The sequence below is a fragment of the Ursus americanus genome, chromosome 35, assembly GCF_024610735.1.
Source record: "Ursus americanus isolate L20-20 chromosome 35, mUrsAme1.1.p, whole genome shotgun sequence".
NCBI lineage: Eukaryota > Metazoa > Chordata > Mammalia > Carnivora > Ursidae > Ursus > Ursus americanus.
In genome coordinates, this window is record NC_142161.1 from 11,727,078 (window position 1) to 11,748,151 (window position 21,074).

Here is a 21,074-nt window from a genome sequence, read left to right on the forward strand (position 1 = left end):
AGGAAAGGAAGGGAATTTCTCAGAACTCAGAAATAACAAAATGTAACCCAGTTGGTGTAAGTGGGCAATGGAATTGATATTTACCAGGTATTATCTGCTGATTCTTGGTGTTTTAGGGACTATATTTTATGAGACTTTCTATGAAGGAATGGAGACAAAGTTTGGCACCCAGGGCAGGAGAAAGTTCAATGGAGAATCACCATGTAAGAGCTGGGCACCCAAAGGATGCCATCCTTAAGTGACCAATGAAATAAATCTTCCCTACATTAGTGATTATTGGGAATATGTGTTGGATTTGTCCTTGGCTCTAAGTAGAGTGGGAAAAAAAATGGTCAGATTAAAGATTAGACACAACTGAAGAGAAAATTAATTAACTGGAATATAGAGGAAAAGAAGGTACTCAGAATATAGTACATAGAGAAGAACTGGAAAACAAATGAAAGTTTGAGAGACATGGAGGATAGCAGAAGGTCCAACACAGGTCTAATCATTGTTCTAGAAGAAGATAATGGAAAAACTAACAGAGGCACTATTTAAGGAGATAATGGCTGAGAATTTTCTAAGAGAACTAAAATTCGGGAAAACTGGCTTATGAGTTGGTTTGGGAGGGACAGTTATTGGATTTGAAAAATCAAAGAGGAAGTAGAAGTATTGCTTAACTTTACACTTTAAATATGTTTTTAAAAAAATACTAGATAATCATTATAAGAGTAGAAATAGACTATATGATTTCTATTCTAAAAGAGGAAAAAATGTAATGAGGGGAAGAATCTAAAAAAAATAAGACTACTAAAAAAAAGTGAGGCAAAGAGAAAGTACAGAGTAGAATGGTAGATATGAGTACAAATATATCAGCAATATAAATTTAAATATTACACAACTTACCAGCTAAAGTGTAATATTGTTAAGTCAAGAGAAAAAAAGTAAAACCAAAACCCAGATAGATTAAAGCTATTTACAAGAGATATTACCTAAAACATAAAAATATACATAGGTTAAAAGTTAAAGGTTTGGAAAAACATAAAACAGATGAAATGAAAGTAGGTATAGTTATGTTAGTATCAGACAAAATAGACTTTAAAGCAAAAGTATTACTGAAAGTAAAGGATTACTACCTGTAAACAAGCCTGATCTAATGGCTATAAATAAAATTTTCTTTTCAAGCACACCTAGAACATTTACAAAAATTGATTATGGAACAGGCCATGAAGCAAGTGTCAGTGAATTTCAAAGATTGGTATCATTCAGACTACACTCTTTAACTACCACACAATTGATTTAGAAAGTTTATAACAAAATAACTAAAAACATCTACACATTTGGAAATTAAAAACAATTTCTAAATAACCCATGGTTGAAAGGAGAAATAATGAAAATGAAAACTTGTGGGATAAAGCTAAAATAATATTTAGAGATAAATAGTCTTCAGTATTTATATTTATGAAAGAAGAAAGACTGAAAATAAATGAGCTGTTTAACTTAAGAAGTTAGAACAATGCAGTAAACCCAAAGAAAGTAGAAGGAAGGAAGTGATTAAGAGCAGAAGTTAATGAACTTGAAAACAAAGATACAGTAAAGAACCAAGAGAACCAAAAATTGGTTTTTTGAAGACTTATAAATTAGACAATGCCTGGCAAGGTAGAATTAAAAAGTAAAGGGAGAGAAGACCTATAAATATATTGGAAATAAAAAAAGGGACCCAATAAGTATAACCATGGGTTTCAAATATGAGAAGATGTTTGGACAACTTTATGCTAATACATCTGAAAATTTTGTTGAGCTGGGGAATCTCTAGAAAAATGGATATCACTAAACCAGATTGAGGAAGGAATAGAACATCTAGATTATTCCATACCTACTAAGAAATGGAATCAGTAGTTAAAAATCTTAACCATGGAAATAGGTCAGTATTCAAGAAATAATTCCAATCTTATATACAAATTCATTCATGGAATAGAAAAATATATAATACTTCCCAGTTTAGTTTATGAAGCTAGTAAAACCTTAGTAGGATAGAATTTCTGAAAAGGGAAAATTATAGGCCAGTTTCCCTAATTAATGTATGTAAAAAATCTTAAGCCAATATTAGCAAGCCGTTTAGCATTGTATAAAATAACTATGTTGTGATTAAATTGGGTTTAATCCAGGGAAGCAAGTTTGGTTCACCATTAGAAAAAAAAATTGTTAATGTAACTTACCATTTTAGTAGGTTAAAGGAGAAAAAGTATATGATAATTCAGAAAGATGCTGGGAAGGCATTCTATAAATCCAAATAACCATTTATATCAATACTCTTCTTGAACTAGGACTGAAAGGGAATTTCATTTAACCTGATTAATAAAAAATACATAGCAAGAATCATATTCACTGTTAACTGTTAAAAGTATTTCATTTAAAATTAGGAATGAGACAAGGAGTCTTCGTATCACAGATTTTATTTAACATTATATAGGTACTCCTCATCTGCAAATATATCCAAACACATAGTGACAATAATGAATGAGGAATTGAATAAAAGAAGCAAACTGTCATTATTTGTAGAAAATATCATTCTTAATATAAAAATTTTTTTAAAACTTTAAATTATCTAAATGAATAAAGGAATTTAGCAGGGTGGCTAGATATAAGAATAATATATGGGAAAATTAAATTTCTATATACTAGCAATAATGAGTTAGAAAATGCAATTTCAAAAAAGATACAAATAGCTTAAGAAATACAGGGCACCTGAGGACAAATCTAACAAAAGTGTATGAATTTTATGTGGAAAAAAATTGTAAAACTTTATTGAAAGATTTTAAAGTGTATATAAATGGAAAAACAAGATGTTCATGGATAGGAATACAGAATTTTATAAAGATGTCAATTTTTTCTAATAGTCTCACAAATTTAGTCAAACTTCCATTTGTGGGAAGTGACCAAGTTGAATATACAGTTTATAAAGATGAGCAAAAGGCTGCGAATAGGCAAGCCACTCCTGAAGAGAGAGAACCAGGTAGAGGATTTACTCTGCCAGCGAGCAGAACTTACTGTAAAGGTATATAACATGTACTCTGTTGTGGAACTGAGTGAATAGAGAGCCCAGAAACACACTTACACATATATGGAAACCTGATTTATGACAAAGCTGGCATTGCAGATTATTGACGGTAGGACAATTTATTATCCACATGGAAATGAAAATGGATCCTTACAAGGTACACAGAAATTAATTTCAAATGGTTTAAGGACTTAAATATGAACTGTAAAACTATAAAGGGTTTAGAAGACAATATAAGAGAATATCTCAATGACAATATATTAGGGAAGGCTTTCTTCAACAAGAAAAAGGGTACACCATAAAGGAAAAATTAATTTATTTGATTACATAAAAAATAAGAACTTCTAGGGGTGCCTGGCTGGCTCAGTCAGTAGAGCATGTGACTCTTGATCTTGGGGTTGTAAATTTGAGCCCCACATTGGGTATAGAGATTACTTAAAAATAAAAAAAAAATAAAAACAAATTAAAAATATAAAATATAAAAATATATAAAAATTATTTAAAAAGTAAGACTTCTGTTATTCTAAAGACACTATAAAGAGTTCATCAGAGTCTTGTTCAAGATAATGAACATGCATGCCTAGTGCTTTTGATTAATGTATTTGATACTTATACAACTGGAACATAGTTTAGGAACAAATTACTAGGAAATACATAGAAAATGAAGGAAACACATAAATGCACCACAAAGATCTCCCTACCACCAATCCACCAATTCAGGGAAACAAAGAAAAAAATAATCATATTGTATGCTACATTGCTCAGCTGTTAGTAACCTTTACATGATTATCTAATAAAAATGGTGGTATAATTACATTGAAAGGATGAGTACATGAAAGTGTGCCTGTGTTAATGAAAAAAGAACTATATCCTATAATATTTTGTGAGATAACTGAAAACTGTGAAACTTTGAATAAGGTTCACAGATTAATTAACCATACTATATCAGTGTTAATTTCCTGGTTGTGGTAATTGTACTTCGGTTATTTAAGATGTTAACATTATGGAAAGCTAGGTAAAGGGTATATGAGTAGTCTGTACTGTTTTTGCAACTTTCTATAAGCCTAAGATTAATTCAAAATAAGAAGTTAAAAAAATCAATTGTGTTGAGAGTTATTGGCTCTGGGGAGTAAGAATAGGAGAGGTTTATAGGATATTGATTTTCAGGAACCATTTTATAGTACAACTTGACTATTTAAAAAAATATATCTTATTTGAGTTCAATTTAGGTAACACATACTGTATTATTATTATTTGTTTGTGGGTTGGGTTTTTTGTTTTTTGGTTTTTTTTTTTTTTTGATGGTAGCCGTCCTAATAGGTGTGAGGTGGTTTCTTATTGTAATTTTGATACACATTTCCCTAATGATCGGTGATATTGAACATTTTTCTATGTGCTTTTTGGCCATTTGTATATCTTCCTTGAAGAAATGTCTCTTTACTTCCTTTGCCGATTTTGAATTAGGTTTCGTTTTTTGTTTTTGTTGTTGAGTTTTAAGATTTAATATGTTCTGGGTATGAATTCCTGATAAGATATATGATTTATAGATTTTTTTCTCATTTTGTGGCTTGCTTTTTCACTTGCTGATACTGTCTTTGATGCACAACATTTAAAAATTTCCATCAAGTCCAGGGATACCCTGGTGGCTCAGTCATTTAAACATCTGCCTTTGGCTTGGGTCATGATCTCGGAGTCCTGGGATCCAGTCCCACATCGTGCTCCTTGCTCACCAGGGAGACTGCTTCTCCCTCTGCTTACCACTCCCCCTGCTTGTGCTTTCTCTCTCTCTCATTCTGACAAATAAGTAAATTAAAAAAACTTTAAATAAAAAATTTTTTGTCATTAATTTCAATTTGTCTATTACTTTTGTTGCCTGTGCTTTTGATGTTATACCCAAGAAATCATTGCTAAATCCAATGACATGCTCTATGTTTTTTTCTAAGAGTCTTATAGTTTTACCTCTTACATTTAGGTCTTTGGCCCATTTTGATTTAATTTTTATGTATGTAATTGTCTAACTTCATTCTTTTGCATATGGATATCCAGTTTTCTCAGCACCAGTTGTTGAAAAGATTGTCCTTTCCCCATCAAATAATCTTGGCTCCCCATCAAAAACCATTTGACTGTATATGTGATGGTTTTATTTCTAGTCTCTCTATTCTATTCCATTGGTCTGTTTATCTGTCTTTATGCCAGTATCTCACTGGTTTGTTTACTGTAGCTTTGTAATAAATTTTGAAATCAGGAGGTGTGAATACTCCAGCTTTGTTCTTCTTTTCTAGATTGATTTGCCTATTTGGGATCCTTTCAGATTTCATATGAATTTTAGGATGGATTTTTTTATTTCTGCAAACAATGTCATTGGAATTTTGATAAGGTTGCATTGCATCAGTAGATTGTTTTGGGCAGTATTGACAATATTAAGTCTTCCAGTCAGTGAACATGATATGTGTTTCCTTTTACTTATGTCTTCTCTGATTTTTTCAGCAATGTTTAAGGTTTGCATTGTACAAATCTTTCACCTCCTTGGTGACATTAATTCCCAAGTATTTGATTCTTTTTGATGCTGTTATAAATGGGAATGTTTTTGTAGTTTTCTTTTCAGATTATTTATCGTTTGTGTATAGAAATGCAATGGATTTTTATGTGTTGACTTTGTATCCTGCTACTTTGCTGAGTTCATTTATTAGCTCTAATAGTTTTTTGTGGAATCTTAAATGTTTTCTATATATAAGATCATATCTGTGAGAAGAGAAAACTTGATTTTTTCTTTTCCAATTTGAATGCTGTTCGTTTCTTTTTCTTGTCTAATTGCTCTGGCTCTTTCGGTATTATGTTGAATAAAAGTGGCAGAAGTGGGCATCCTTGTCTTGTTCCTGATCTTAGAGGAAAAACTTTGTCTTTTTCCATTGAGTATGATGTTTGCTGTGGTTTTTTCATATAATGCTTTTACTATGTTGAGATAAAAAATAGAGTTTTTCTACTCTTGGATTTTTATGCTTTACAAATTCTTCAAGTAAGGGAGAAAGAAATATGGAGAACTTATTAGATGCATGTGTGCGTATTTGTATGTGTACTTGTCATGTATGTGCATACTAGATAAACATAAGTATGTAATTTATGTGTCTGCATATGAATAAAATTGGTGGATAAAATTACTTATTGAGGCTATTTTTTAGAGACACTTAAAAATTATAGATGGATTGTTTCTTCTTTCTTTCTTTTTTTTAAAGATTTTATTTATTTGAGAGAGAGGGAGATAGCGGGAGAGAGTATGAGCAGTGGGTTTGGGGGAGAGGTGGCAAAGGGAGAGGGAGAAGCAGGCTTCCTGCTTGACAGGGAACCCTGCTTGATCCCAGAACCCTGAGATCATGACTTGAGCCAAAGGCAGATGGTTAACCGACTGTGGCACCCAGACACCCCTAGACGGATTGTTTCTTAAAACTATATTCCAACTATTTATAGATGTGCATCTATTGGAAGTATTGGTTGTATGTTTGGTATAATGTTTAAACTGTTGGAGATTGAGGTGAATCATTTGAAAGTTAAACAGCAGCAGTATGAGTAGCCATTTGTATTTTTAATTTGACACTTTTTTTTGGTTAATTTGACACTTTTTGATAAGAAAGTAAGTCAGTATGTTTATATATTCTAAAACAGATGGTTTTTTTGTTTTTTGTTTTTTAAATTTCAGGCAACCTAATGAGGCCTCTTTTGAATTATGGTATTGCTTGGTAAGTATATCTTTTTTACTTTATGCTACTTTTCAGAATAATATTGATTAATGTATGTAAATTAGTTGTATTTTTGGTTTACTATTGCAGTATGTCTATGGGCTTCCTGGTTGAGGAGACTGCACCAGTTGTTTGGAGAGGCCTTATGGTAATGTCAGCTATTGAGAAACTGTTGAGGCGGGTAAGAAAATTGCATTGAGTATCATTTTATTATTGGCACACTGTGGTTAATGCATTTGCTGATTAGAGAGTTGTTAAAATTTGCAGTCAGGTTTGAGATGTTTTGCAAAAGAATCCAGCAGTAGACTGAATATATAATGAGTTCTGTGGTGCCAAGACCAATTTCACTGGTCTGTGATTTAATCTTCCCCATTGCTTACGAAAACTGGAAATCCTAATGTCTTGTTTTATATTGTTCTTTTGCTTTGTTGAGTCTGTAGTGAGATGAAGAAATCTATCTTATAAGAATCTGCCTTCTTTAAATTTATGGTTAATCTCATTATGGCCAATATTGAATTATAAGGGCAGTGTAGAAGTTCTTGGATATAAAAAAAATTACATAAATCATGCTCATTTTAAAATTGCTTTAGAACAAAATGAAATTCTGTTTTATTTTGAGTATATCTGGCTCTATATTTATGTATATAATATCTGTCCAATCAACTTAAATTTATCCTTAAGGAAGAGAACAGTTGATTGGATAACCTAAAAATATCAGATGGGCTGTCTGTTATTTATAGAAATAATTTTAATTTTTTTCTAGTAGCTGTGAATTTACAGTTAATTATGTTCTAGGTAAATACCAGAAGTAATTTGTATTTTCTCCACCATTTACAGCAATTACCCCTTATGTATTCAGATTTCACTTTGGGTCAGGCATAGGTTGATAATTCTAATCATGGATATTTCTATATTCATTTCTGTTTGCAAGAGTTGGTAGATGAAATGTGTCTTGAACTCTGAAACTCTTCTTTTTTTCATTGTCACATCTTGTCTTCCTTCTGCTGCTTGAGTTCTAATAAATGTTCTCTTTGATCTCTGGTCCCAGAATCCTCCTACTTTTCTAGTGCAGTCAAGTCTCTCAGCTGCATTTCCTCCTTTTCATACTCAGATTCCACAGTTGGCTATTTCAGTTATACTCCCAACAATACTCCTTCTTTTCCAATTCCTTTGTGACCTGATCTTTATCCTTTATTTGTGTGGATTAACCCAGCCTCTTTTTTCTTTTTTTAAAGGATATTCTAAAACCGTCTTTATTCAGTTTATATTTAAAGTTAGAGTCAGTAGAAATTTAGAAACACCAAAAGGAAAATTCTGATTTTGTCATCAGAATATTTTAAGTTCTCATTTTTCCCCTCTGTTAGTGTTGTAATTTTCAACAGGAAATGATTCAGATTTTCTCCTAAGCCTTATGGATGGCCACAAGAAGATGGAAATACTTCTGCTTTCCACAGTGATCAGAGACTTAGAGACCCAAGTCAGTGATAAGAGACACAGAGATTTAGCTAAGTGTTGATGCTCCTCTCTGAGGGATGCAGGATCCTGCCTTTAAGTATTCTTTTTGAGTATTAAGTTCCATTTAAACCTCAGATTGCAACAGGTGATGAAAACATCTCTGCAAAGGAACCCCTGAATGTGGAAGAGAGAGACCCAGTGTGCACAGACCCTCAGGAGAGGGGCAAAGGGAGTGTCCCATGGGAGAAGTGAGAGTAAACCTGACAGCACAAATTAATTAGGCTGCAGAAAATTTGCATCTGAAATTCAAACTTAGATTTAGTAACTACTTTTGTAAATGAAGAAAACTTTATGAAACCAGAGGTGAAAGATCAAAAGTCTGAAGGAACCATACTATATTGTTTTTTCATTCTATGAGGAATTGGGGAAGAGAGGAAGGGTAGGATCCCATTCCATATGCTCAGTCATTATCCCTCCATAACCCAGCCTCTTTTATTTACTGCTGAATACTGTCAGAGAATATAGAATAATTGTGTTAATTGCTGACATTATACATATTGATTTCTGAATTCAGCTACACTCCCATCACTTCAGTCATCTGACATTATTCATGTTCTTCTCAACATTCATCAGATGCTAAGCTTAAAAAATATTTATGGAATTTGATAATCTGGCTGAGGAACTAGTGGAGATTTGGAGATTTGGCTCTCTGACACATAAATCATATAAAAGTCAGTTTACTCTGATAAGTTCTGAAAGTACATTTTTAACAAACATGCTACAAAATATCAGGATGAAAGGTGGGGTGAGAAAATGGCTCCATAACTTATTTTATTGGGGTGCTCTAGGTATCCTCTAAGGCCTCTAAGGCCTAAGACTACATATTTACCTTACATTCTTTTGAAAAGTTGCTATTATCATTTGCGCATTTTAATTGGAGCTGAAAGCTGATATTTTTGGACTACACTGTGACCTGTAATGATCATGTCAACTGTTAATTAAGGAGTATTTTGGGGGCGCCTGGGTGGCACAGCAGTTAAGCGTCTGCCTTCGGCTCAGGGCGTGATCCCGGCGTTGTGGGATCGAGCCCCACATCAGGCTCCTCTGCTATGAGCCTGCTTCTTCCTCTCCCACTCCCCCTGTTTGTGTTCCCTCTCTCGCTGGCTGTCTCTATCTCTGTCGAATAAATAAATCAAATCTTAAAAAAAAAAAAAAAAGGAGTATTTTGTTTTCGTTTTTTTCTTTTGCATTAGAAAGCAGACCAGTTTTTGGTAAGTTTAACACCCTTTGTGAAAATTTAGTAGCTGGATAAATGCTCTGTACAGCAGTGGATTGTGGAGGTTACCTGATTCATTGATGAAAAAAATTGAATATTATATATATTAGAAGAGTGTACAAATCATTAGTGTACAGATAGATGGATTAGCTCAAGGTGAAAAGACCTATATAATTTTTCAGGACACGATAAATGGAATACTAGTGTTCCAGAAGTTCCTTTGATGTCTCTTCCCAGTTGCTGTTTCTGGGGGAAGAAAATAAATGCTTGTGGTCAGTCTGCTGTCTGAACTGGAAGTCTGGTTTAAGGTCTTTTCCCCCCTCTCTCTCATGATATTTTATAGAATTAAAGTTATATGTACGATGGGATGCAGAGATCTTACGTGTACGTTTCAGTAATTTTTGATAAATGTATATACCTGTTTAACCACCCCTCAGTCAATATAGAGAACATTTTCATCCCCCTACAACATTTCCTTGGGCTTCCTTCTGTTCACTCCCCCACTCGTAGGCCATCAGTTGTGATTTCTAGTATCATAAATGAGTTCTGTTTTGTTCTTATACTTCATATAAATGGAACCCTACAGACTGTGTAGCCTTTTGTATCTGGTTTCTTTCTCTTAGCCTAATGCTTTTGAGCATCATCCTGTTGTTGCCTGTATCAGTAGTTGAATCCTTTTTATTGCTGAGTAGTATTCCATCACATGAATATAATCAAATACTGTTTGTTCTTCTGTTGATAGACATTTGGGTAGACTCCAGTTTTTGGATAACTCCAGTTTTGAATAATGCTGCTATAAATTCTTGTACAAGGTTCATAAGAGTTTCATTTGCTTCACATCTTGTCCATATTTGGTGTTGTCAGTCTCTTCACTAGTGGGTATAAAATGGTATCTTCTTATTGTTTTAGTTTGTGCTTCCCTGATGATCAATGATGTTTAGCCCCTTTTCGTGTGCATATTAAATCACTATATCTTCCTTTATGAAGTGTCTGTTCAAGTCTTTTACTCATTTTTTTTATTGGCTCATTTTTCTTCTTGTAATTGAGTTGCAAGAGTTTTAATATATTCTGGCTGTGAGTCCATTGTCAGATACATGTATTGGGAATATTTTTCCCAGTCTGTGGCTTGCTTTTTGATTAACTGGTGTTTTAAATTTTCATGAAATCCAATTTATCAAAAAAAAATTTTTTTTTGAATAGTGAATGCTTTTTGTGTCCTAAGAAATCTTTGCCTATCTACCCCAAGGTTATAAAGATATTCTTATATATTTTTTCTCAAAGCTTTATAGCTTTGGCTTGCACATCATGATTTAAAATTTGTGTGGGAAGTGGGCTAAGGGTTTATATTTTTTCATAGTTGTGTTATAATATATTTGTCCTTTGTCCTTTGTCCCTGGGTCCTGGTACAAAGCTCCTAAGACCCTTGGAATTTCCTGATGATAGGAATATCCTTTGTAACTCATGAGGAGCCCCTTTTTGAGCACACCTGACTTCATGCTAGTAAGGTGACTTAGGGTGGGGGTTCCTGGATAGTCTCAGGATGGGGCGGATCACCAGAAAGACTAATTGTTTAGAGGGTTAGGACTTTCAGCCCTACCCACTGACCTCTGCAGATTAAGCTCTGTGATAACTCTTGATGAGCTTCTGGGTTGGTGAGTGTATCTACATTCTGGTGGGTTGTGTAAACCTAGTTCCATGGGGATAGAAGCTTCTATGCTGAGGGCCTTCTTGGACCTTTCCCTTTGTAAATGTTTCTCTGAGTTCTGTGATCTGCTCTAGCACATTAATCAAACCTGAAGGAGGGAGTCATGGAAACATCTGATTTATAGCTAGTCAGTCCAGACGCAGAGGTAACAGCCTGAACTTGTGTTTGGTATCTGAAGTGGGAGTAGTCTAGTGGGACCGAGCCCTTAATTAACTTGTGGGATCTGATGCTGTATCCAGGTAGTTAGTGTCAGAATCAAACTAATTGTTTGGTAGAGTGGGAAAACACATAGTAGTTTATCTAGTTGTTCTAGCACCATTTGTTTAAAAGACTTCCTTTTCCCACTGAATTGACTTGATACCTTAGATGAATATCAATTGAATATATGTGTATGGGTTTATCTCTGGATCCTGTATTGTGTTCCATCTATCTTGTTTAAGCCTTAGAGTAGAACCATACTATCTGATAATTGTAGCTGTGTAGGAGGTTTAAAGTCAGAAAGTATGAGTCTTCCAACTTCTTTTTTTCAAGATTGTTTTAGTTACAGTAGGTTCTTTTCCATTTCTGTATAAATTTTAGATTCATCTTGTCGATTTGTGCAGAAAACCATGTTGGGATTTTCATTAGGATGATACTGAATATATAATGAATGGTATTGAATGTATAGGTCAAAATTTTGTGAATCAAGATCCTGACAACATTGAGGTTTCTAATCCATGAGCATGGTAAGTTTCTATATTTATTTAGATGTTTTTTAATGTCTTGGAATAATATATAGTTTTTAGAGTATCGGTCTTGTACTTTTGTTAGATTTATTCTAAATATTTTATATTCTGAGATGACTTTGAAATTGTATTTTGTATTTCGAATTGTTTGCTGTTAGGACAGAGTATACACTATTTTTGTATATTAACCTTGTGTTATGTGACTTTGCTAAATTTCTGTTTTTAAGTAGTCGTTTAGTAGCTTCTTGGTAATTTATATGCATGTGATTATGTTGTCTTTAAGTAAAACAGCTTCACTGCTTCCTTTCCAATCTATTTCTTTCATTTTCTCGTTTTCTTATTACACTACTTAGTAGAAAAGATGAGAGCAGACGTCCTTGTCTTATCTGATTTGTAGGGTAGGGTAACAATAAGTATGTGATCTTCAAGAATGATAGTAGTAGGTTTTCACTGATCTCCTCTCTCCTCCCTGTTTCTTTGTTTGCTAAGAGTTTTTATTGTGGATGGGCATTGAATTTTTTTCAAATGCTTTTTCCTCCACATTTATTGAAATGATGATGTGGTTTTTCTCTTTTATTTTATGGATGGTATGATTTACATTGATTTTCTGTATTGTACCAACCTTGCATTCCTGGGATAGATTCTTCTTGGTCATAATATTTTAATTATAACAAGTAATATTGTAATTACTTCTAATATATTGCTAGATTAAATTTGCTAGTATTTTATTAAGTTTAGATCAATATTTATGAAGAATATTAATATTAATAGTTTAATGTTAATTAATATTAATAGCAATAGTTTCTAATTTGTTTTTCCTATAGTGTCTTTTTCTGGTATTATAGGGGGCTATCTTGGTCTTGTAAAATGAGTTTAGAAGTACTTTCTTCCTCTTCTCTTTTGTGAAAGTGTTGCTGTAAAATTATTAGCTTAAGTGTAATGTTTGTATTTGGTGGAATTTGTCAAGGAAATCTGGAGCTGGAGTGTTTGTTTTTTTCTCCTCGGTTAGGAGAAGGTTTTTGAGGATTAATTCTAGTGAGACTTTTGATTTCATCTTCTTTCAGTTTCATTGTGTTTTATAGGAGTTAATTATTTCACCTGAGTTATGGAAAGTATACATAAGGTTGTTCATAATATTGCCTACAGCCTTTTATTTTTTATTTATTATTTATTTAGCCTGCTACCTTTTAAAATAGAATATGAGATGCAATGTATATGAGATGCATTGTTTCCTCTTTATTCCTAATATTGGTAATTTTTTTTTCTCTTTTATTGATTTTTTTTGCTAGGGTTTATCAATTTTATTAACTTTTTCCGAGAATCAAATTTTGGCTTTTGAAATGTTCTCTATTTTATATTTATTTCCTATGTCATTGTCTTCCACTGTTACTATTTTCTTCCTTTTTAAAATTTCAAGCTCTTCTTTTTTCTACCTTCTTAAGTTAGAAACTTAGATAATTCATTTTAAACATTTCTTGTTTTTTAGTATAAGTAGTTATGATTGTAAATTATCTTTAGTCATTTCTTAGAATCCTGCAAATACTGATATGTTGTGTTTTCATTGTCATTCAGTTTAAAATAAATCATTTCAAATTTCTTTTTTTTTTATTTTTGTAGTGTGTTACTTAATTTTCCTAACATTTGGGGATCTTTTTAATAACTTATATTTATTTCTAGTGTAATTTTGTTTTGGTTAGAGAATTTACTCTGTAAAATGTCAATCTTTTAAAAATTTTTTGAGGCTTTATGGACTAACAGGTGGTACATCTTTGTGATTGTCCCATATGCGTTTAGAAAGAAATTGTATTTTGCAGCTGTTGTTATTAATAGTCTGTAAATACCATTTAGGTCAAGTCGACAGTATTGTTCAACTCATTAATATATTTACTGACTTCTTATCTACTTACTTTGTGACCTACTGAGAGAGGATTATTAAAATCTCCAACTGTGATTGTGGATTTTCTCTAATTTGGTTTTTACCTCATATATTTTGAATCTCTACACACACATTTAGACTTGTTATATCTTCCTGGTGAATTGACCTTTTTATTGTTGTGAAGTTTTTCTCTTTATCTCTGATAAACTCTCATCTTTATCTGATGCTAATATAGCAACATTAGTTTTCTTTCCATAGAATATCTTTTTTATTCTTTTACTTTTAACCTTGTGTTTCATTATATTTAAAATGGATATTTTGTAGTGTCTTGATATATTATCCAGCCTGATAATCTTTGGCTTTTAATTAGAATGCTTAGTCCATTTACACATACTGTAATTGTTGATATAGTTAGCTTTAAGTCTACCATTTTAATTTTTTTCTCATGTGTTTCATCTATTTTTTCTTCCTGTTTTTTTTTTTTTTTGGTATATTCTTTTGGATAAATGAAATATTTCTTTAATTCTATTTGAATTCTTCTGTTGGCTTTTTAAAAAAGATTTATTTATCTATTTTAGAGAGAGAGAGTACATGTGTGTGCATGTGTGTGCAGGGAGTGGGGAGAGGGGCAGTGGGAGAGGGAGAGAGAAAATCTCTAGCAGACTCCCTGCTGAGCAATGAGCCCAACTTGGGGCTTGATCCCACAGCCCTGAGATCATGACCTAAGTTGGATGCTTAACTGACTGAGCCACCCAGGTGCCCCACTTCTAATGACTTTTCAGCTATACCTCTTCCTATTATAATCCTGTGGCTACTTTAGGGATTATAATAAACTTTCTTAACTTTTCACGTTCTTTTTAGGGTTTGTATTGTGCTACTTTAGATAAAATGTTTTTCAAGGTATTTAATTTATTTTTATTTTAATTCCAGTGTAATTAATATACAATGTTATATTAGTTTTTGGTGTAAAATACAGTGATTCAATAATTCTGTACTTTACTCAGTGCTCATCAAGGTAGTGTACTCTTAATCCCCATCACCTATTTGTTTCTCTCTTGTTTCCCTTTGTTCATTTGTTTTGTTTTTTAAATTCCACATGAGTGAAATCATATGGTATTTGCCTTTCTCTGACTAACTTTGCTTAGCATTTTACTCTCCAGCTCCATCCATGTTGTTGCAAATGGCAAGATTTCATTCTTTTTTATGACTGAATAATATTCCAGTGTCTCTGTGTGTGTGTGTGTGTGTGTGTGTGCATGTACACACCCCACATTTCTTTATCCATTCATCTATCAATGGACACTTGGGCTGCTTCCATAATTTGGCTGTTGTGAATAATGCTGCAGTAAGCATAGGGGTGTGTATATCTTTTCAAATTAGTGTTTTCATATTCTGTCGGTAAATATCCAGTAGTACAATTACTAAATCATATGATAATTTTATTTTTAAGTTTTTGAGTCACCTCCATAGTGTTTTCCATGGTGGCCGTATCATTGTACATTCTCACCAGTATTGCATGAAGGTTTCTTATTTTTACACTCTTGTCAACACTTGTTTCTTGTGTTCTTGATTTTAGCCATTCTGACAGGTATGAGGTGATATCTTATTGTGGTTGTGATTTGCATTTCCCTGATGATCGTGATGTTGAGCATTTTTTCCTGTGTCTGTGGTCATCTGCATGTCTTCTTTGGAGAAATATCTGTTCATGTCTTCTGCCCATTTTTTCATTGGGTTATTTGTGAGTTTTTTTGGTGTTGAGTAGTATAAGTTCTTTATATATTTTGGATACTAATCCTTTATCAGGTATGTCATTTGCAAATATCTTTTCCCATTCTGTATGTTGTCTTTTACTGTTGTTGATTGTTTCCTTTGTTGTGCAGAAGGTTTCTTTTTTTTTTTTAAGATTTTATTTATTTATATATTTGAGAGACAGAGAGAGCAAGAGAGAGAGCAGAGAGAGGGAGAAGCAGACTCCCCACTGAGTGGGAGCCTGATGAGGGGCTTGATCCCAGGACCCTAAGATCATGACCCGAGCCAAAGGCAGTTGCTTAACCAACTGAACCACCCAGGAGCCACTGTTGTACAGAAGCTTTCTATTTTGATGTAATCCCAATAGTTTTTTTTTTTTTGCTTTTATTTCTATTGCTTTAGGGGACCTATCTAGAAAAACGTTGCTATAGCCAATGTCAGAGAAATTACTGCTTGAGCTCTCTTCATGGCTTTTTATGGTTTCAGGTCTCATGTTTAGATCCTTAATCTATTTTGAATTTACTTTTGTGTATGGTATAAGAAAATGGTCCAGTTCCATTCTTTTGCATGTGGCTATCCTGTTTTCCCAGCATCATTTGTTGAAGAGACTGTCTTTTTCTCATTGCATATTCTTACCTCCTTTGTTGAAGATTAATTCACCATATAATTGTGGGTTTATTTCTGGGCTTTCTATTCTGTTCTGTTGATCTGTGTGTCTTTTTTTTGTGCCATTACCATACCATACTGATTACTACAGCTTTGTAGTATAACTTGAAATTTGAAATTGTGATACCTCTAGCTTTGTTTTTCTTTTTCAAGAGTGATTTGGCTATTCAGGGTCTTTTGTAATTCCCATACAAATTTTAGGATTATTTGTTCTACTTCTGTGAAAAATGCTGTTGGTATTTTAATAGGGATTACATCCATCTGTAGATTGCTTTGAGAAGTATGGACAGTTTAATAATATTAATTCTTCCAATCCATGAGCATAGAATATCTTTCCATTTTGTTAGTTGTTTTCAATTTCTTTCATCACTGTTTTCAGAGTATAGATCTCTTACCTCCTTGGTTTATTCCTAGGTATTTTATTATTTTTGGTGTACTTGTAAATGGGATTGCTTTTTAAATTTCTCTTTCTGTTGCTTCATTATTAGTGTATAGAAAAGCAACGGATTTCTGTATATCAATTTTGTATCCTGTGACCTTACTGAATTCATTTATCAGTTCTAGTAGTTTTTTGGTGGAGTCTTTGGGGTTTTCTATATAGAGTATTGTGTCATCTGCAAATAATGAAAGTCTTACTTCTTCCTCACTGATCTAGATGCCTTTTATTTTATTTTCTTGTCTGATTGCTGTGGCTAGGACTTCTAGTACTGTGTTGTGTGACAGTGGTGAGAATAGACATTCTTGTCCCTAACCTTGGGAAAAGCTCTCAGTTTTTCCCTATTGAGTATGATGTTTGTTGTGAGTTTTTCATGTATCTCCTTTATAATGTTGAGGTATGTTTCTTCCAAACCTACTTTGTTTTGAGGGTTTTTATCATGAATGGATGTTGTATGCTGTCAAATGCTTTTTCTGCATCTATTGAAATGATCATATGATTTTTATTCTTTCTGTTGTTGATGTGATTTATCACATTGATTGATTTGCATATATTGATCCATGCATCATGGGAATAAATCCCACTTGATTGTGGTGTACTTCATATAAGATTAATTATCTTACAACAGTATAGTTTTCTTTACCACCTCCCATCCTTTGTTATTGTTGTGAGGTATTTTATTTTATCTTATTTTTTATTTTTAGAGAGAGAGAGCGGGGAAGGGGGGGCAAAGGGAGAGGGAGAGAGAGAATCCCAAGCAGGCTCCACATCCAGTGCTGAGCTTGACGTGGGGCTTTATCTCATGACCCTGAGATCATGACCTGAGCCCAAATCGAGAGTCAGATGCTTAACCACCTGAGCCCCTATTGTGATGTATTTTAAATATGTGTACATTATTTCTTGTACTGGGGCACCCAGGTGGCTCAGTCGGTTTAGTGGCGCCTTCAGCTCAGGTCTTGATCCCATCGTCCTGGGATCGAGCCATGTATCGGGCTCCCTGCTCAGCAGGGAGTCTGCTTCTTCCTCTCCCACTCCCCTGCTGGTTCTCTCTCTCCCTCTCTCTCAAATAAATAAATAAATCTTTAAAAAAATAAATATATGTACATTATAAATCTCACAGTACCGTGTTACCGGTTTATTTAAATAGTCATTCTTTAAAGAAACTAAGAAAACATTCTGTTGTAATTACCCATAATTTTCTATATCTGTGCTTTTCATTTCTTTAGAACTGAATTTCATCTGTCACTTTTGTTTAGCCTGAAGAACTTTGTTTAGTCTCGTTGTATGGATCTGCTGGTGAAGAATTTTCTCAATTTTTATTTATTGCATGTCTTTATTTTCTCTTCCTACTTTTGCTGCATATAGAATTGTGTGTTGGCATTTTTTTCAATTCTTTGAAGGTGCTGTTCCGTTGTCTTCTGCCTTTCAGTATTTCCAATGAGAAATCTGCCATCATTTTTATAATTTTACCCTGTGATTGGTATCTTTTTTTCTGGCAGCTTCCATAATTTTCTTTATGTTTGAGATGTTTTTCTCTGTATACCACTTAAATGTTGATGTTCTGTAGAAATATGCCCATGGCTCAGTAGCTAAGGGCATGGACTCTGGATCCACATTTGCCTGAATCCAATCTCAGTGGCACATCTAATAAGTTGTATGTTCCTTGGGCAAACCTCTCTGAGCTATAGTTTCCTTATGTATAAAATGGGACTTATGGCAGTTAAATTGTTGTGAAGATTAAATGAGTTAATATGTGTAATATGCTTAAAAAACATATTAAATAAGTGTGCCCTGTTTCTATTGTATTTTATTATTCATAACACAAATTAGGTTGTTTTTGTATAATTTGACATTAATCAGGATGCATCTTATAAGAGGTGGCTTCTTCGAATTGCTTTATTCCTGGCTTTGTCAGATTCTTTCCCAGAGGTTTTGTGTTTCTCCAATAACCTGGGGCACTTTCAACCTGAAGCAGCTTTAAAATTGACTTCTCTGTTAGAGGTTTTGGGACCAATTTGGTGGTATGAATTCAGGTTGGAAAGCTGCGTGCTTAACTTGTGATTTATCTTCTTATGTAGGTATTTTTCTGCCTTATGCCAGTGCCCAAATTGAGAGATGAACATTTCCTTGAAATTTATTTCTAAATTGTAGATTTATATTTCATTTGTCTTTAGTTTAAGAGAGAGTAGTCCTTTGGGACCCCAGCTGTATATAGGATTCTTATATATGTTCCTCCTCATCTTAGGTGTTTTTTTTCCTCTTTCAGTGCTACATAAAATAATGATACATCATATAGTCAGTGTGGTATTAGAGTTGTTGATATTAGGTATCATTGTTATTATCACCATCACCATCATCTGCCCTGAGACAGCTCTTCTACTTTCATAGCTTCAGCTGTATTAATTATAGCAAGAGAAAAGTAATGGGTTGAGGACTTCTGTTTGTTTGATTGATATTCCTAGTTTGGAGTGGGTGATTTTGTGGGAGGAAAGGGAAGTAGTAAAGAGGAAAAGAAGTAGTTCAAGAAGTAAGAAAACAATTAAGGATATTAATGTCATGAAAATTAAGTGTTTAGAGCAACAGTTCTCCAATGTATCTACATATCAGAATCATCTGTGAATCTTTTTTTCTTTTTTTAAGATTTCTTTATTTGAGAGAGAGAGAGTACACAGAGGGAGAGGGAGAAACAGACTACCCACTGAGCAGAGAGCCTGATGTGGGGCTCAATCCCAGGACCCCGAGATCATGACCCAAGCTGAAGGCAGACACGTAGCCAGCTGAAGGCAGACACTTAACCAGGCGTCCCTACCCCTACCCAAATCATGTGGGAATCTTAAATATTTCCATTTTCAGGTCACACTCTAGACTGGTTAAATCATGAATCCTTGGTTTGTAACCCAGGCATCAGCATTTTTAGACTTCTCCAACTGATACCATTGTGTAGACAAGTTTGGGAGCCAGTGGTTTGCAAAGTTTTAAGAATAATAGGACTTTGAGAATGAGGCTTGAAAACAGACAAGGAGATAATAGATGTTAGGTGGTTACTTGTAATCCTTTAGTAGAACAGTGAATGAAAAAAGTTATATTATGGATATATATAGCAAGACCATGGTGGTAGCAAAACAATGGTGGTAGAGGTGTATTCTGCTTGTTAGATAAAATTGGCCATGCCAGGGGGTTGGGAGGTGTGGAAAAGGAAAGGAAAATAGGATGAGGCCTAAGGAGGCCCTTTTCATTTGCTTTTCATTTGAAAGCCCTTTTCTTTTGCTTTCCAAAAGAGGCAGCCATACCTTGTCCAACACATAGGATACAGTGAAGAGGAACTGAAGATTCTAGAACATGAGAGGATTACTGGAAGAGTCTTATTATAAAAGAGCCAAAGGGAATGGGATTTAAAAATTTGTGTAAATGGATTATTTTTGGAAAATAAGTCTAGTTCCATGTTTGGTGAGTAGAATGGAAAGAAGAGTAGATGAGGGAACCCCATCATAACTAGTACTAAAAAGATAAGAGTTGTATTTCCTTGATCTTCTCAGTGGAAGGAAAAAGATAGTTTACTCAATAGAGCAAATTTGAAACATAAATTTCAGTATTCATAAAAATTATCTGGGGAGGTAGTTGAAAATTCAGTTGAAGATTTTCCTTCAGTAAATCTGGGGGAGGGACAAGGAGTTTGCATTTTTAATAGATGATCCCAGGTGACTTATTAACGCTGGTGGTTCTAAAAGGTCAGACTTAGGCATACAATTGTCCAAAGGTGTAATACTTTTTAACTGCTTTTAGACTTAAAAAGAGAGAGAGAGAGAGAGGTGAAGAGATTAGTGATAGGATCCCTGTGCCATGATAAAGGCCCACTGGATGCTAAATATCATGATTTTTTAGTTTTGCTAAGTTTTTGTAACTGTCTTTAGCAGCTCTCTGAAACCTGAAAACTGACATGGGCAAACTTGTTGTTGGATTTGGGGTTAGCATGGCAGAAAGTCCAAAGAGGAAGGTTATTTAGGGCATTAATGAGGGAAACATTGAAGTCAAGGCCTGATTTCCAGGCAGACAGGTTGTGAGGAGGAATCAGGAGTCTGGGTAAAATTGGAGGGATTAAATAATAGAAAATCACCTGTGATGGGAAGAAGTGCTTCAGTAGCTGTGGAAGGAACAGGTGTAAAAAGTGACCAGATCAATTGATTTTGTTCAGAGAAGGGACATTAGAAAACTTAGATCTTCCTTCCTTCCTTCCTTCTTTCCTTCCTTCCTTCCTTCCTTCCTTCCTTCCTTCCTTCCTTCCTTCCTCTTTTCAGATGGGATTGGAAATGAGGTATTATTGAGGAAAGTCAGGTTTCTATTCAAGTGAGAAAAATGTCAAGTATCAAAGTATCTCATGGTGGGGGGGCGGTAATAGGATTGCCAGCAGTTAA

General features: G+C 33.8%; 1 protein-coding gene across 4 annotated transcripts in view; it reads left to right on the forward strand.

The window, feature by feature from the left end:
* The window catches only part of NUBPL (NUBP iron-sulfur cluster assembly factor, mitochondrial), a 237,151-nt gene that overhangs the window by 79,171 nt on the left and 136,906 nt on the right, over window positions 1-21,074 (forward strand). For all 4 annotated transcript variants that reach the window (XR_015723103.1, XM_087859100.1, XM_045802595.2 and 1 more), the window contains exons 5-6: window positions 6,735-6,774; window positions 6,865-6,955. Coding sequence is in view for 3 of the 4 variants with exons in the window: in XM_087859100.1 (XP_087715226.1) it covers window positions 6,735-6,774; window positions 6,865-6,955 (131 nt within the window). In the remaining variant the exon portion in view is untranslated. The remainder of the gene's footprint in view (window positions 1-6,734; window positions 6,775-6,864; window positions 6,956-21,074) is intronic.